The sequence below is a fragment of the Leguminivora glycinivorella genome, chromosome 18 (genome assembly GCF_023078275.1).
Source record: "Leguminivora glycinivorella isolate SPB_JAAS2020 chromosome 18, LegGlyc_1.1, whole genome shotgun sequence".
In the NCBI taxonomy this organism is placed as follows: Eukaryota; Metazoa; Arthropoda; class Insecta; order Lepidoptera; family Tortricidae; genus Leguminivora; species Leguminivora glycinivorella.
Window position 1 is genome coordinate 12,179,935 of NC_062988.1, and position 18,375 is coordinate 12,198,309.

General features: G+C 43.7%; 2 protein-coding genes across 2 annotated transcripts; both read left to right on the plus strand.

Moving 5' to 3' along the window:
• Positions 1-3,976: 3,976 nt before the first annotated feature.
• On the plus strand, positions 3,977-12,149 carry LOC125235909. The gene is made up of 2 exons (XM_048142545.1): positions 3,977-4,811; positions 10,464-12,149. Exon 2 carries the CDS (start codon positions 11,067-11,069, stop codon positions 11,625-11,627), a length of 561 nt encoding a protein of 186 aa, XP_047998502.1. The 5' UTR covers positions 3,977-4,811; positions 10,464-11,066; the 3' UTR covers positions 11,628-12,149.
• A 3,129-nt stretch (positions 12,150-15,278) lies between these two features.
• LOC125235908 lies at positions 15,279-17,558 on the plus strand. The gene is made up of 2 exons (XM_048142543.1): positions 15,279-15,307; positions 16,416-17,558. The coding sequence occupies exon 2, from the start codon at positions 16,461-16,463 to the stop codon at positions 17,556-17,558; it is 1,098 nt and encodes a 365-aa protein (XP_047998500.1). The 5' UTR covers positions 15,279-15,307; positions 16,416-16,460.
• Positions 17,559-18,375: the final 817 nt, after the last annotated feature.

The window sequence follows — 18,375 nt, forward strand, 5'->3', positions numbered from 1 at the left end:
TTTAATTCATTTAAAATACTTTTTCTCAAACATGCAATGAAATATTGTCTTTACGTTCCTTAAAATGGGCTGGGAAGTATCGCTTTTTGGGCGCAACAACTCGAGAGGACTGTAAAGGGATTTCATATTATTTTTCAGGCCTAGGCCTGCAAAGTAACTTTTTTTGATAATATATAGTCCTATAGAGCATTTTTTTTTATTTCATTGTATGTTTGAGAAAAGCACTATACATGCCTCGGCGTGAAAACGGATTCCCGGCCTCGTATGCCTATATACCCACTTGGCCGGAAATCCTCATTTTCCCGGCCTCTGATGTAATGTACTATTATTGGACCTAGGCCATGTTTCTTCCTTTAACAATGCAATATAATCTTTTCTACTTATTTAAGACTAAACATAAAAACTAGCTAATGTCTAAAATGTGCCCATGAAGCTAGGAACATACTACGCGGACGTCCGTCGTAAATCGACCGCGACCGATCAGTGTGCACGGAACAAAAAATCCAGCGAGCCAGATTTCGATCGGACGTCCATGCGTTCAAGGCCACGTCCACGTCCGTCGACCGATAGTTTGCACGGTTATGTCTATTTCCATTGTCCAGATTCCCGCCCGCGGTCGATTTATTAATACGATTACTTTTTGGAGTATGTGATGCCAGTAGCATGTACAACTTAGTCAGCATCGATAATTGTGGATGAAACAACGGGCCAAAAGTTTCCGACTTCTTGAATAACTTTTCTAAATATAGATAAATGTGTAGTTTGTGGCCAAAATGTCTAATTTTTATTACTTGTTCCATATATACACACACGTCTGTTTTTGTTTATCAATTGCAGATTGGTAATTACTGTTGAAGCTTTTCTTCATCCGCTACCTTTGATGCTGAGATTAGTGAGTTTTTTCAATTTATCTTCAGAGGAAAGCTCACGGAACAGATTATTTATAAACTAAACATGATTTCGGTTAATTTCAACACCTCACTTAGCCACAAAAATTGGAGTAAATAAATAACAAAATAGTAGTAGTAGTAAAACACTTTATAGTACCAGAAAATAATACAACACACAGGAAAAAGAGCTTATTATAAGTACAAAGGCGAACTTATCCCTTTAAGGGATCTCTTCCAGTTAACCTTTGAGCAATTGAGGGAGAATTGGAGATGGTAGGCATACAGTACAAACGGCGGAGGAAACGGATTCTAGGTAATAATAAAATATCCCTTCAGGTGGCGAAATCCGGGAGCCGACCGCACGTAAAGTGGCAGGTAACCGGGAGCCGGACTTGAAATAAAAATCGCATGTTTATCACAAATGTGTTTATTTCTTTTCGTTGTACAGGCAGTTTTTATCTGGTGCATATTATTATGTCCGTATTTAATAAGTGTTTGTAGAATGTTCCACAGCGAGGGCAGTCAAGAATGGCTTTCTTTGACTAGAGATATGCGAACAAACATTGTGCTATGTTCAAATCATGACAAACTCAGTCTTTCTAGTTTATTTAGTCAACACGGCATGTCCTTGTATGGTTCTGTGCTTGGTAACATTTTTTCCTTCAATTCAATTCAATTTTTGTGTTATGGCCTCCATCAAATTCTTGATGATTCTGCCAATGTCAAGGTTGGATAAGACACTGCCAGTATATTTCCTTATTTAACGGTAGACTTGATCATGTTCAGTATAATATCCATCCAACCCGTTGATCTAAAACAAACACAGACAACAACAAACACAACTAAGTACATAATTACAACATACAAGGATTTTTTTTTTTGCTAAATGAATCGGGACATATTTTTACAGTATCCTGTGTTCTAACATAATAAGGAGGTATTTCAGGTATTATAATTTAATATTATTTTTTGATAAAAAGTTGTTAAGAATTTGGCATTGAGGAGAAAATACTTGTGTTAGAAGGAAATTAATGTTTATAGGACGGCTCATATTGGTACGGATTAAATTATACAGTGGACAAGAAATGTCCTAAGACATTCTAGTAGTAAATGTTCCACTGTGCCTTCAGCCAGGCCGCACTCGCAAATCGAGCTGTCTCTTATACGTAGTTTGGCCAGAAACACCGGGGAGCAGACATGCCCCAATCTTAATCTTGTAATGATTGATGTATTTATTTTTGGAAAGGTCTGTTTTTGCCGAAAAAAACCATGGCTTTGGGGGGATGTTTGGTTGAAGCTTCCCATAATGTCGACCTTTGATCTGTCGCGACTGCTGCCACATAGTGTTCCATTCCTCAGTCATCAAGGGTTTCACTGTGGCTCTAAGATCTCGAGAGTAATGGTTTAACTGATTCCCATCTGAATAGCGTCCTTAGCATTTTTTCCTTCAAAAGTAAATACGGCAAATACGTCATTCGTTTGACTTTGACAGGTGACGTTTTCTGGAACGAAAACCATAGACTAAAACTTATTTTTTATTACTTGGCGGCGTCTTGGACTGCAGATTTAGCGTTTAAACGATACGATACGATGGATGCCACTTGGCTAGCATGTGCTCGAACGCAAACGCTTCGGCGCAAACGAAAAGCGATCGTGTATCGTATGACTCTTGGCTGCGCCCCCAGTACATGGAACAAGACTGTAAACGTTTCCAAGAAACATATTACTGTGAACAGCGCCGGCCCGCGCGCTCGATCAGGGTAGAGCGAGATATAGTTTTGGCGCCCCCTTGTTTAACCTTTTTTGGGGGGTTCGATGCCAAACTGCTCATAGATACGCTGTGACCATCTGAAACGTCACGACCATTTGACTAGGTAACTAAAATATTTCACTTGCATGTGCATCGATAGAAATAGTAAGCGCGAGCGAAGCGAGCGCGAATTTTTTTCCTATAATTTTAGGGTGGGGGGAGGGGGCTTGATTCTATAAAAGCCCCTGTCTTTTATAGGACAAACGTACGCGAGGTTAATGCTTTCCTGTGCGGCATATTCATTGAGGAGTTCACTAGGACAAGAACAAATGGCTGTGATGAAACAAAAGAGGCCAAAGACCAAGCTCTGGCAGACCAAGAAACCAATAACTGATAACAGTCGGATTTGAGCTTTAGTTGAGGGCCAATGCAAGGCATGGGAGAGAAAAGCAAATTGCAGCAATGGCCAACTTGGACAGACATTGAGAAGTCGATAAGTTCGACTCTAATTGCAGAACTGCAGAAGAGCAAAAGAGCTTGGAATTAAATAGGTTAATTTAATATGCTCTCATGTTATTCGGCCTTTGGCATATTTTGGGGTATTTAGATTTGGGTTATTAGACATGCGTTTATCATCACGCTAACACTCCTTTGACTCATATAAAATTGCGCCTCTGTGAGACGTTTTGCGCCTTTGGCTTTAAGAGGAACTCCGCTTTCAATTGCGGATAAACACTGAGCGTTTGGATAGCGACGTAACATTGTCCTTCGGCCTCGCAACAATGTGGTTCGTCAAGAGCTAGAAACATCTTTCGCGGCGCCCTAGCAACAGTAGCAACGACTCCCACCTTATGAATGTTGTACATGGTGGCATTGTGGTGCAACGGTGCAACTTTTCAGATAATCTGAATCACAAATCTAGATTTTCAATATCTGAATAAAATTCATTTCCGGCTCCTCTCGCCACTGGGCTATGTGTGCGCCCACGAAATGACGATTTTGGCGCCTCCTTACCATTCGGCGCCTAGAGCGGCCGCTCCACTCGCTCTACCCTTAATCCGGCCCTGACTGTGAAGAAACCTTTTTTACCTTGGCATCAAAGCCCGACGATTGCATCTACTCGCTGATCCTAAACCGAGAAATTTCTGCTACCCGCCAATATACAGCATTTACGAGTGACTTTGAGATGCTTCAAAGATTAGACGACTACCATTACGCAATAACATGTCCGCAACGAACAAAATTACAACTCTTATGCGACAGCGAAGAAATTAGATTTATCCAAGGAACCTACCTGATTGAAGTCCCCGAAGGCTGTACGTTCACCACCTGTTAAAAACTACAAAAATGAAATTAAAGGCCAGGCTATTAAGCTTATTTCCTTCCAAATGTCAAATATTAGTATTAGAAATACTGCACAACCGTTGAAACTGGAAAGAATTCCGCTGGAACAATTGTATAAACTCGAAGCTCTCCTAGAAAAGGAGGAACCATTGCAACAACTGCGAACAATTGGCATCAAGGATAATGACCACCTGTATTGGACCATACCTTTATACGCACTCATCGCCGTAGCCGCCGGAATACTGCTTTGGAGGAAACTAAAAACACGTCGGTCAACCACGATCCCGAATGTCCAGGACGTCGAGTTGGCCCCTGCTGGCCAGCCCTTCTTCACGGGAAGGTCTTCTCAGTGATAAGGGGGGTGTTATGTGTGTGCGCGTGCTGACTAAGTAGTGTAGCTTTTAAGCCATCGACGCGACCGTCGCCAGTTCGTTCCCAACTTCGGACGCGCTCGGTACCGATCAATCGGTAATCATTGTCGGGACAATTTGTAATTTTAACTGATTAAACAAGTAAACCTTGCGATTAAGTTTTATTAAAGAAGAATTACCCAAGAACTATTAGTTGTAACTGGTAGGCACTGGCACGAGGAATGAAAGGCATGGATGAACTCACGATATAATTTTATTCCGTATTAGGGATACAGAGCTGAGTGACAAGTATCGTGTCTAGCAGCGGACTGCCGCCGGCGCATAGTAACAAGTTGAAGTTTACTTAGTAATCATACAAGATTGAACCTTAAGTATTAGACACTAAAATCTAAATTAACATGACTGCGTTTCCTTAAGAATAAAAACTTAACTAGTTACATATATATGTATGTATAGGTAATTGTACTGAGCGCATCGCTAACACTCCCCACCCCGAGTGCTGATTCAGCACTCTAAATTTAAAGAAATTGGTGCGATGCGAGCCGCGGATCGCCGATAAGTCCCGGTAGCCGTCCGTACCTCCACCAAACGGACGCGGCCATCTCCGCCAGGAATGACGCGTGTGATTAACCCCTTCGGCCACATATTGCGGGGCGAGTTAGGATCCACCACCAGAACTAGGTCACCTACCTTCAACGGCTTTCGCTCCTGCAGCCATTTTGTTCTAGGCACGAGAGTGGGTAAGACTTCTCTTAGCCACCTCTGCCAAAACAGGTATAGTACTAGCAGGTTCGTCACACGTCGACTGCTACGCATTCCCCTGTATCCTCTTCGCTGCTGGTAGGTATTGTATCCATAGGCCATAGACTTTCGTCCGTGTATAAAAAAGAAGGACCTTTGAACCACTCATTTTGTAGGGCCAGATCAAACGATTCCCGCGTTGCTAAAAAAAAAAAATTTAAACTGTTTATTTCAGTCATTTTTTATAGAATTTTACAAACAAAACTCTCTATTATTAATTGGGTTCTATTATTATTCCACATACAATTTTTGAGAGAGTTCTAGTGTTTGGATACCGCACGAACTTGATAGAGATCAACTAAACCGCCGTGCCGATATTACCGAGTTGCATACAACTTCTGCCGCCGCACATTCAACTGGTTGGACCATCTTATCACTGGAGATGAAAAATGGGTCTTATATATAAATCACACACGCAAACGTCAGTGGCTAGCTCCAAACGAAAAAGGAATAGAGGCACCAAAAACAGAGTCTCACCCGAAAAAAGTTATGCTGTCCGTTTGGTGGGATATTCATGGTATTATTCACTGGGAACTCCTACCAAGTGAAATGACTGTTACCGCATCAGTATACTGTAATCAGCTTGAAAATTTAAACCAAAAAATCTGTCAGAATCGTCCACAGCATGCTAAAGTTTTTTTCTTACACGACAATGCTCGCCCACACATTGCAAAAGTGACTCGGCTAAAGCTATTGGAGATAGGTTGGAAAGTGATACCTCATCCACCGTACTCTCTAGACTTGGCACCTACGGATTACGCATTTAGATTCTAATTGAGTTAGGTCTAATTGAGATCATGCATTACATTACAGTTTCAAAGTTAGTAAATAATATACTTACATCTAAATCAGCTAAATCGGCAACATTTAATTTCGTACAAATGTACCGCCACTCGTCAACGCGGGTAAGGTCGTCAATCTCCCCCAAGCGATTTGCTTCAAAGGCCTTATACGTACGATTATTATTGCGAATCCAATGAAGTACTGTTGAAGAGTCACACCAAAAGTAACGCCTAATTGGCGTCAATTTGTGCTCCTTTCCAATGGCATTGGCTAGTCTCGCAGACAACAATGCAGCTTGCAATTCGGCTTTAGGTATAGTTAGCGGTTTTACCGGCATAACTCGGCTTTTGCTCGCTATAAATGCAACATAAATAGTACCGTTATCCTCCCAGCGCCAATAGCCTACAGCTGACATCGCCTGAGTAGATGCATCGCTAAACAAATGCATCTGTAAGTTGTTATACTATGAGTACTTACTACTCGATAAGGGCGTAGCACACGTAGTAGCTGCTACGTCCTCGTAGCCTTGCGTAGCACTGTGCGGCGGCGCACGGGCTGCGTCGAGAGAGGTAGGTATCACGTTATCGCCATAATCTTCCATTTCGCTCGCACGCGTAGCCGCAGATTGGACTGTCCCGTATCGCTTCGCGCGCAGCTGTGCAGTACCACCTAGGTATACGAATATCTTTAATTATCTTTTGTAGATCTAGCCACTTTAGCCATTTGTGATAAATCTGATCTGGAATGTAGTCTTCCCAACCCACCTGTAAGTGCCAAGCGTCTTGAAGCATAATTCGGCCTTGTATCGTAAAGGGTGCTAAGAAGCCTAGTACATCAAATATCGACATTATTACTTTTAGCATTACACGTTTCGTGGGCCTATTCTCACCTTCAAGTACGTCGCTCGGTATACGCTTTAACGACAAATCGAAGCACAACATGTCGTCAGACGGGTACCAAATGAGACCTAAGGTACGCTCGCTCTCATGTTGCTGGCCGACTTTGAACCTTACAGCAGCAGTACCTAAGGTCTCCTTTGGCACGCTGTTTAACACTGCGACGCTGTTACTCGTCCAGTTTCTTATCTCAAAGCCGCCCGCCCTGTGGATGTCACTGACATTCCTTACCATTTCGATCGCCGTCGCCTCGTCCGGCACGCTGTCGATGTAATCGTCCATGTAGTGCGAGTTGACGATGGCATCGTAGGCGGCGAGAAATAATGATTTAAATCGCTGAGCGTTCTTATTTTTAACAAATTGTGCGACAAATGGGGCACAATTGGCGCCAAAAATAAGTGACGTCATCGCATACGTCTTCATGTTTTCTGCGGGGTTGTCTCTCCACAGAAACCTCAGTGCGTCCTGGTCGTCTTGCTTGATCTTGACCCTCAAAAACATGTCCCTAATGTCACCTGTAACTGCAACTGGATGCTCCCGGAAGCGCAGCATTATACCTAAAAGTGATGACAATAGGTCAGGTCCTGTGAGCAAATAATCATTAAGGCAGCTGCCACTTACCTGACTGGCAGCGTCAAAGACCAGACGCAGTTTCCGCTTGTTGGGGTTGTCCACACCGAAATGAGGCAAATAGTACGTTTTCGGCGTGACCTCGGTGTTAGTCAATTCCGTAGCGTAATCGTTTTCTATCAAATGACTGACCCTCTCACGGTACCTTTCGGCGAAACCTGGATCCTTACCCATTTTGCGCTCAATACCCTTCATCCTGATGAGCGCGTTTGGGCGGGAGTCGGGCAGGGGGCGGAGCTCGTCCTTCCACGGAAGTCCGACGTGCCAGCGGCCGTCGATGAGCTCGGCGGAGCGCTCCAGCTGCTCCACGGCACGAGCGTCGTCAGCTTTCTGACGCACGTGCGCCGTCACGCCCATGGAGTCCAGCAGAAACGAGCGCCTGACATCCTCATGGATTTCTCTCAGCAGGCACTCGTATGGTGTGTCGTCGTGGTCCACTTCGCTATCTGCAATAAAAAGGTTAGTATGGACAGCGACAGATCGCGGCCCCCGGCGGGGCGCGGGCGGACGGTCCGCGGCACGCACACCCTCCCATGCACACTCCAACCTAGGTGAGTAAGTGTAGCTGATGGCTCATTATTAGATTTGCCCTCCCTTATTTGTATAGGTATCACAACATGTAAGCTATCTTGACCTAATAATAATTCAGGTTCCGAATCAGTGGTACAAAACATATCTTTTATATCAGCCAAATGAGAGTAATTAACTAACTTTAAAACAGACAATGTTTGTGTTGGTAAACTTAATTCATTAACACACTGTAAGTTTACATTATAAACCTTATCGTCCATACCTTTAAAGTCGACATTCACTTTGGTCGATTTATAATGATATTCGTCATCTTTAAACGCACCGTTAACTCGCATTGTCTGTGAGCGACCCCGTAGGCCGACGCGACGCGCGAGATTAGCACTTATTAGTGAGACTAAAACCATCGTCCAATAGCGCGGTACTATCAACTATGCCGTTAGGTCCCTGAACACGCACTGACACTACTTTTAATAACACTTTACCGTTCGTCGATTGAATATGAGTTAAAGTTTCCGTCACTGGCTTGAGTGCGGCGGGCTCGCGCGGCGCGGTTCCGCTAGGCGCGGCACTATTCGGTACACTTGCACTCGGCAGCGGCGCGGGCGCCTCCGTGACGTCACACGCGCTGTTGTTTACCGGATAATGTAGTAGGCGATGATGGGGAGCTCCACAGCCGTCCTTGTCGCACGCGGGGGACTTGCAGGTGTCGCGTTCATGCTTAGAGACAAGGCATTTGTAGCATAAGCCGTGTTTTTTCACATACTGCCACCGTACTTTGCGCAAAGCCCTTTTAAATTGTTTACAATCTGTTAACTTATGCACAGCTGTTCGGCAAAATAAACATTTTAAATCACTTCCTTCAGTTTGTAGTAGAATGGTTTGTGTGCGGTCGCTAGGCTTGTTTTTAATATTATCGCTGCGCGTAGTAGGTATAAAACTTGCTGTTGTAGAAATCTTCAATGCTTCGTCATTAAGAAAATCCGATAGTATGACTAACCTTGATTTCTGCGCATCAGTGAGAAGGTTAAAACTGTAGTCTGACCATTTAGAGATGAGTACGGTCGGCAGCTTGGACAGGATAATGGAGACGATATTCATGCCATGTAGGTACTCCTCGCGTCCTACCGCTCGTACAGCTTCCACGAAATTTTGAACCTTCACTGCGAACATAACTATGTCCTTATGATATTCGAGTTGTAACGGTTGTAACTTCTTGATGTCTTGTAGAATACGAGAAATGATGCTGTCAGGGTTTCCGAAACGTAGCTCCAATGTCGACATTACCCGGTCGGGCGACGTGGCGCTGATGAACAAGGCGGCGACAGCATCTCGCGCGGCTCCTTTTAGACATTTACGAAGTCGCCATAAATTCTCTTTGTCTGTAAACTTACAGACCTCAGTTGACTCCTGGTAGGCTTGTTTGAACTGAAGCCATTCCAACTGGTCACCTGAAAATTCAGGCAGGTCCTTAGGTGTGCTCATGCGGCTGAGCAGGCTAGCGTTAGGTACTTGATTGCTAGCAGTTGACAGGTCCTTAAGTGCGCCAGCTAATAATTGCACTCTTTGGTTTAGCGCGCTGACGGTACCTTCAGGTGCAGGCGGCGCTGCCGGCATGGGGCCATCGGCGGCGGCGCGCGGTGCTGAGCTAGGCGCTGGCCTCTGCTGCGCTTGCTCGGTGAATGCGGATGGTATGGGAGGTGTAGGCGACCGTGCTGGAACTGGAATGTGCAGCGTGCCCGTTGATACTCCATTGTAGGGGGCGTGCTGATCCTCAGGTAGCTCCGTGTGGTTGCTTTGGTGCTCAACCCACGCTTCTATACCGTTGGGAAGAGGTTCATTGCCATCGAACTGTGAACTGTAATGAGGCTGACGACCTTCGTGAGCCCTTGCTGCTGGAGAGGGCACCCACATGTGACGCGGCAGGCTTGGTGACCTTGGTGTCGGGAATATGCTTATTTTGCTGCATCGGCTCCGACTTTATGCTGCTTGTCGCGTTTAATTTGTGTTGTAGGGACTTCTTGACCATCGGATCCAAAGGTTTCTCAGCTTTTTTGGCGTAGGTACGTCGCGCGGCGGTATAACCTCACTTTTTTGCTCGCGCGCCACGCGTTCCTCGAGTTCGCGCCGCGCCCGTGCACCGCGCGTTTCCATTTTTACCGGAGTTCGTTCCATCAGCGTACAAATAATTCGGTTCGAAGACCACTTTGTAACTGGTAGGCACTGGCACGAGGAATGAAAGGCATGGATGAACTCACGATATAATTTTATTCCGTATTAGGGATACAGAGCTGAGTGACAAGTATCGTGTCTAGCAGCGGACTGCCGCCGGCGCATAGTAACAAGTTGAAGTTTACTTAGTAATCATACAAGATTGAACCTTAAGTATTAGACACTAAAATCTAAATTAACATGACTGCGTTTCCTTAAGAATAAAAACTTAACTAGTTACATATATATGTATGTATAGGTAATTGTAGTGAGCGTGTACGATCTAGCTATCGTACAGCGTAGGTATAGCATATACTGTAGCAATGTCTTTACGCAAATATGCGCACTCGCGCGACCTAGATTATTTATTCAACACGTGTAATTGCATTAAGTACAAAAATCAGTGCATTAAAGACTATGGTTAACAACAAACGTATGTGAGTTATTTATGGGTTCCTGGGATTCTGACAGTACCGTCAACTGGCGCGTACATGTTGGTCCTTCGAACTTAGTGATGGTGTTCAGAGAAAGTTAGTGTGGTTACCGTTTCAACTCGGTTGGCCTCCCACAAGCGGGTCTCACCAACTTAGTTGAGAGGACGTGGTGTCGCACAATGGATTTCAAGAATACCTACTAAGGAACCGTGACAAGCTATTGAATTTGACATTTTGCATTGGGCATTTTATTGCTATTGACACTTGCATTATTGACATTGACATTTATAGTACTATTTAAGGTACTTTATGACATTGGGCATTTTATTGCTATTGACACTTGCATTATTGACATTGACATTTATAGTACTATTTAAGGTACTTTATGACATTTTGACATTTGACAAATCATACCTGCTTGAAGAGCCATGGATGATTACGATCGTATATTGCAACGTCAGAGGGAGATCATCGATGCTATTCAGCGAGTGGAAACGAACTTCAAGAAAGACTCTGACTTCAGGAAAACCGAAGAATACTTACGGACGAGAATTGGCGCCGTAGACACGTTATGGGAAGAATTTGAGAAGAATAACTTGAAGCTTCGTGACGCACCTGACCAAACTGGGGAGTATTTTGTGGATAATGTTTACCAGCAAATGCAGGTTCGTACTGACAACATTCGTACGATGCTTTCAAATTACCGTTTCGGGGAGCCATCGACTCCTATTAAAGCCACAGATACTCAACAACAACAGCAAACTAGCAAACTTAACGAGCTTTTTAGTGAGCAGAAAACTAACTTCAGAGCTTTTCAAAGGATTTTGAACTATATTGACATTGACAAGATATCTGAGAAATGGGAAATGGAGGATGAACTTCGTAACCTTCAGACTCGATGGGACACTATTGACACTTTGCATCTGAAAATTGACAACTTGCTCCAGGGATCGGATAAGGATTACGAAGAAAGATACAGAGGTGTATGAAAAGAAGTATCGACTGACAAAGAGGGCGCTAAACCAGAAAATTTCTGCTGCAACTCATTTACACAAGTCAACGCCGCAAATGGAGATACCTAACTTCTACGGTGACTACTCTCAATGGCCTACATTTATAGATTTGTATAAGACTGCAATCCATGACAACCCTGTGCTATCTAAAGCACAAAAAAATGCAACATTTAAAGGGGAAGCTGAAAGGCGAGGCACTACGGCTCATTCAGCATCTCAGTGTGACTGCTGACAACTATCTCACTGCATGGGACTTGCTGTATCATCGCTACAACAATAATCAGTTACTCTTCACCCGGCAGATAGAGATATTTTTGAATCAACCTACACTGCACAAGCAAACTTCTCATGACATTAAAAAGCTGCATGACACTACTATGGAATGTGTACATGCCATACACAACCTTGGCATAGACACAACTACTTGGGACCCACTTCTTGTTCACCTTCTGGCTAAAAAGTTGGACCCATTGACACTAGCTGACTACAAGGAGTCTCGTAAAGCGCCGCGAAAGCTGCCGACTTTAGATGAATTCACCGCTTTCTTGGAAACGAAGTTCCTCGCACTGGAACCTATGAACAGGAAAGATTGAGAATCTGCAGGATTATCATCATCGTCATCTAATAAACAACTGACATTCAAGCCCAAGGATACCTTTTCCCCGGCCTACAAACGAACATCGTCCGGTAAACCAAGTTCATTCAACTTCAATATTAACGCAATTTGCGTAGTATGCAATATAAACCATCCATTATACCAATGCAAGAAGTTTGAATTGATGTCACCGGACGAAAAATTGAAAACAGTTTCGAAACACGGAATGTGCAAAAACTGTCTCTATGTACATGAGCGCAATGTATGCAATTCTACAAAAACATGCAAAATTTGCCATGAAAGGCATAATACTTTACTACATGACGCGATAAATGAACACGCCGGACAAATATCGCGGTCGCCGCCCGCCGCCGCTAAGCAACAACAGCGTCAGCAATATAACCGGGAATCGTCAAGTAATCACGTTGCGGACGACGATGGCGAAACTTTATTGACAACTGTACAAATACGTGTACGAACGAATGACAATGGGTATGTGACACTTCGGTGCCTTTTAGACCAAGGCTCACAGATTTCACTGATCAGTCAAGATGCTATGCACCGGCTGGGAATACCCCGCCAACAATTAAACGCATCCGTTACAGGAATCGGCAAAAGTACAAGAAAGGTTAAAGGGAAGGTCAGACTCGACTGCAAATCAATTCATGATGACTTCGCCTTCCATACCAATGCGTTAATTTTGCCGAAGCTTATTAATAACCTGCCTAGCAACTCATTTGAGAAACAAAACGATGAACATATTCAACATTTACAACTGGCTGACCCAGACTACAATATTTCGAAACCGATTGACATTTTGCTTGATGTAAGGGTCTATTCTAGAATTATAATGGGAGGTCTCGTCAGAGGATCGGACCAGCAGCCCATTGCCCAACAGACTCTTTTGGGTTGGATCATTTCCGGGGTGTAAACGCTACCTCTCTGCAATTACGTAACTGCAACGTCATAATTAATGACCTGCGAGCAATCGCCAACTACTGGGAGCTGGAAGAACTCAGCGGCCAGGACAGCACTGCAACTGAACAGGAACAATATTGTGAACAACTATACTCACAAACTACAAGACGGTTGCCTAATGGAAAATATGAAGTTAGGCTGCCCATGCAAGACAATTTTGAAGCTAAATTGGGTCAATCAAAATCAAAGGCTCTCGCCCAATTTCATCATCTAGAACAACGTTTGACAAGAAACCCCAAATTGCGAGAAAGCTACAAAAAGTTCATGGAAGAATACTTGGAATTGGGCCACATGGAAGAGTGTACGACTCGGCAGGAGCCCTCATGCTATCTCGCTCATCATGGGGTGCATAAGATGGACTCTACCACTACCAAATTGCGTGTGGTATTCAATGCTTCATCCCCCACAGCCTCAGGATACAGCTTAAATGATCTGATGGAATGTGGGCCCAAACTGCAACAAGATATTTAAGATCTCCTACTGAGGTGGAGAACATACAAAATCGTCTACACTGCAGACTGTGAAAAGATGTATCGGTGCATACTTATCCAGGAAGATCAACAACACCTGCAAAAGATACTGTGGAGAGATCATCCTCAAGATCTTCTAAAGGAATACAAACTCTGCACCCTGACTTACGGCATGAAAGCCGCCCCGTTCCTCGCACTAAGAACTATGGCTCAACTAGCCATCGATGACGCTGACAAATATCCCTTAGCCTCCAAGGTCATGCAGACGGATTTCTACGTTGATGACCTACTAAGTGGATGCAATAATATTGACGAAGCGCGAGAAACGCAGCAACAGCTCATTGACATGCTCCGTGGTGCTGGTATGAACCTAAGAAAATGGGCCAGCAACACACCTCAACTATTATCTAACTTATCACCTGACAAAATAAATCAAAATAAATCAATCTGCAATTGACATTACAAATGACATGAAATCAACAAAGGCGCTCGGATTACAATGGAGTCCGCTTACCGATACCTTTACGTTTCATTACAAACATAAACAATCGAACTCGGATAAATGCACAAAACGGATATTGCTATCCGAAATATCCCGAATATTTGACCCTCTCGGATGGCTTTCACCCGTAACCATCAGAGCTAAACTATTATTCCAAAAGGTTTGGCTCACCGGGACTGACTGGGATCAAGAAGTGCCACAAGATAATCAGCAAGAATGGTCCAGAATTCGTGATGACTTACTCAACATTGACAAATTGACAATACCCCGATGGATCGGAGACACCACACAGGCGCTTGCAGTCCATGGCTTTTGCGACGCTTCGGAAAAGGTCTACGCATGTGTTATCTATCTTAAATCCATCAATGACAGAGGAGAAATTATGACACGAATCATTGCTTCGAAAACGAAACTTGCACCGAAAAAGAAGCCACTGACATTGCCTAAACTGGAACTTTCGGGAGCTCTCCTATTATCTAAACTAATGGCAAAGATCCTTAAAACACTGCCAAATGCATCCATACCTATTTACGGCTGGTGTGACTCACTTGTCACATTGGGATGGTTAAAAGGAAACCCATCGCGCTGGAAGACATTTGTAGCCAATCGGGTAACCGAAATCCTTGACATTATGCCCTACACATGCTGGAGACATGTAAGCTCGCAGAATAACGCCGCAGACTGTGCGACGCGAGGCATCTCTACTACTCAGTTGACAACACACGCTCTATGGTGGGAAGGGCCTCACTTCATAAAAGGGGAAATTCCTGACAATGTTGACCAAATTGCATTACCCCAATGTGAGGCCAAACAACAAAAGAAGACCTGTCTAGTCCTGGCAACATCTTCAACTAGTGAAGATTTATTGGAAAAACACAGCTCACTGTCCCGCATAGTTCGAATCATATGTTACGTATCACGTTTCATAACAAACCTACGACATCGCGTGACGTATGCGCAGCCGGCTACGTCGGGCGAACATGACTCCCTAGGCGTTTTGCAAAACAAACCTATATACACGAACTACTTGACAACTAAGGAAATTAAAAATGCATACAATATTATGGCAAATGTAGTACAGCGGCAAGAGTTTGACAAAGATATAACTGACATCTTAGAAAAAGGGACCGTTGGCACCAAGAGTACCCTGCTCGATCTACGCCCTTATCTCGACAAAAAAGGGGTATTACGAGTGGGCGGAAGACTCCAACATGCACATCTGACAGAAAACGCCAAACATCCCATCATCTTGCCCAAACACTCAAGACTGACAGAACTATGCATAAGTCAAGCTCATCTGCAAACGCTGCACGGAACTGCACCCCTCACCTTGGTCGCCCTTCGACAGAGATTTTGGGTACTGGGCGGAACACGCATGGTAAAGAAACATGTGAGCCGTTGCGTAACATGTTACCGATTCAACACTACTACCAAAAAACAATTAATGGGAGATTTGCCACCACCACGAGTGAATCCTTCCCGACCGTTCACACACACGGGTGTTGACTTTACCGGACACGTGGAACTGAAAGCCAACAAGGGAAGGGGGATAAAAACAACCCGTGGATACATTGCAGTATTTGTTTGCTTCGCCACGAAGGCAATTCATCTCGAACTTGCATCTGACCTGAGCACACCCACATTTCTCGCTGCTTTCAAGAGGATGTGCGCCAGGAGGGGAACACCATTGCATGTTTATAGCGACCAGGGTACAAATTTCATCGGAGCGTCCCGAGTATTGACTCAAGAGAAGAGAGAGATCCTGCAAGTTATAAACAAAGATTTTTTGAACGAGATCGCTGACATGGGCGTGACATGGCATTTCAACCCCCCTTCCTGGCCGTGGGGGGGGGATTTGGGAGGCTGCAGTAAAGTCGTCCAAGCACCATCTCAAACGTGTCTTGGGAGACCAAAAATTGACATATGAGGAATTTACGACCTTATTGACCCAAATCGAATCGTGCTTAAATTCAAGGCCACTTTATGCTCTGACAGATGACGCTGATACAGATTACCTGACCCCCGGACATTTTTTGGTTGGAGGTCCAGTATTGTCTTTACCAACAATCGGCAATGACAACACATGCGGAAAAACAAGATGGCAAATGACAGAAAGAATGCTACAAAGCTTCTGGAAGACTTGGTCAACAGAATATTTACACCACTTGCAACAACGACATAAATGGCAACAACCTGCAAAAAACATACAAAAAGATGACATCGTGCTCATCAAGGAAGACTTTTTACCACCCGCGAAGTGGGCCATGGGTCGTGTGACAGACGTACATCACGGCAAGGACGGATACGTCCGTGTTGTTACGCTAAAAACAAAAGGAAGAGAAATCCAAAGACCCGTGGTCAAAATAGCTCCGTTGCCTATTCAAAAGTCAGAACAAACCAGTCCCATAGACCCGGACATGAAATCTGACTCCGTTCCACCAAAAACGCATAAACGAGCACGAGGCAATAAACAATGTTTTATAACATCGATGTTACTGTTATTAATGACATGTGTGCTACCGGCTACCGCCCAGACACTCCATATTGACAAGATACAAACCAACAACTCGCTTTATTTTGACAAAATTGCAGACATAAGGATCATACAGGACGAGTGGAAGATGGTCGCATTTTACAACATGACGACATATTGGGATAGCATATGTTCAATCGAAAAGTACATTCAACTTATAAAAACAAAATGCAACAATGACTACACATGTGCTCCAATTATTGCACAATTTGAACACGAGTTAGATGAACTGCGTCACTACAACGATTTGCTGACAAGTCACCCTAACACAAACCGCCAACGAAGAGGTCTAGCCAATGGAGTCGGCTATTTAGCTAATACCTTATTTGGCGTACTTGATGATCGATTTGCAGAAAAATATGAAAAGGATATTGACACAATTACGAAGCGAGAAGATCACATTTTCAACTTGTACAAAAACCAGACATCCATACTTGAAGCTCACAACAATATTCTCAAACGCAACGAGATTATCATGAAAAATCAATTTGACTCAATTGCAAAAACCGTCCATAATCTAATCGAAGATGTGAATCAAGCACAATCCACGAGTCTACGTTTACTGAACTCGTTCTCGCTACTTTCGTCTATGGTAGCGGCGGATGTCATCATTTCAAATTTAAGAAGAATTCAAGATACCCTTGTTGACACCGTCACTGACATATACCATGGTCGATTAAACGTGCATTTGCTACCCCCGATGCAACTCCAACAACAGTTAGAACTGATATCGGGGCATATACAGGATGACCTCACCATTCCCGTTGACAACGCTGAAGACCTGTACGGGTTGCTCCATATCCACGTAAAAGTGACTCGAAAGACCTAAATAATGGAGATACGCCTACCATTATTAAACCGTGAACAGTTCGAGTTAGACTCTATTATCGACCTTCCACGCAGAAACGGAGACAACGCCCTTTACATCTCAACAGCAACGAAATACATTGCAATCAACGTCAAGAAAGACACCATAATTCCAATGACAGAAACTGACATTCACGCATGCAACGCTCACAAAAATGATAAAATGTTCTGTCCTTTAAATCACCCTGTATACACAATGAAAGTCGGTGAATCTATTTGTGACATGCAATTGTTATTAAACAACAATAACAAACCTTATTGCCAAGCGACAGCCAAGAAATGCGCTGACAGGTGGATCAAATTACATGCACAGGACACCTGGCTGTATTCCTACTGCCAAGAGCACCCGATACGCGTGATATGTGATAACGGCGTATCCACTGAGACATTGATCGACACGGGTCTGGTCACAATTCCTGCAGGATGCGCTATAAGAGGAAAATCCTTCGTCATACATTCACAACATGATTACAAGAGTCAAATGTTTGTACAAGACTTGTACATGGAAATTCCGAAAATATCACCGATCAATGACGTAATAAAAACATCCTTACCGAAAGATGTTCCTATTTTAACAGAAGATCATAACGAAGAATTTCTTGACATAAGCCAGAAATTAACGGCCATTAAAGAAGCAAATTTGGACACATTTGATAGAAATGACACCACACATTACGTCATAATCTACATTGCATTGGGAATTACTTCAACCATAACTATTATACTTGCTATCTGCAAATTGAAACGCAAGTCGACGCCTACTCAAACTGACACCCCAC

Excerpts from the sequence above, each read along its gene's own strand:
- LOC125235909 (XM_048142545.1), top strand. The coding sequence starts at position 11,067 with ATGGATGATTACGATCGTATATTGCAACGTCAGAGGGAGATCATCGAT.
- LOC125235908 (XM_048142543.1), top strand. The coding sequence starts at position 16,461 with ATGGGTCGTGTGACAGACGTACATCACGGCAAGGACGGATACGTCCGT.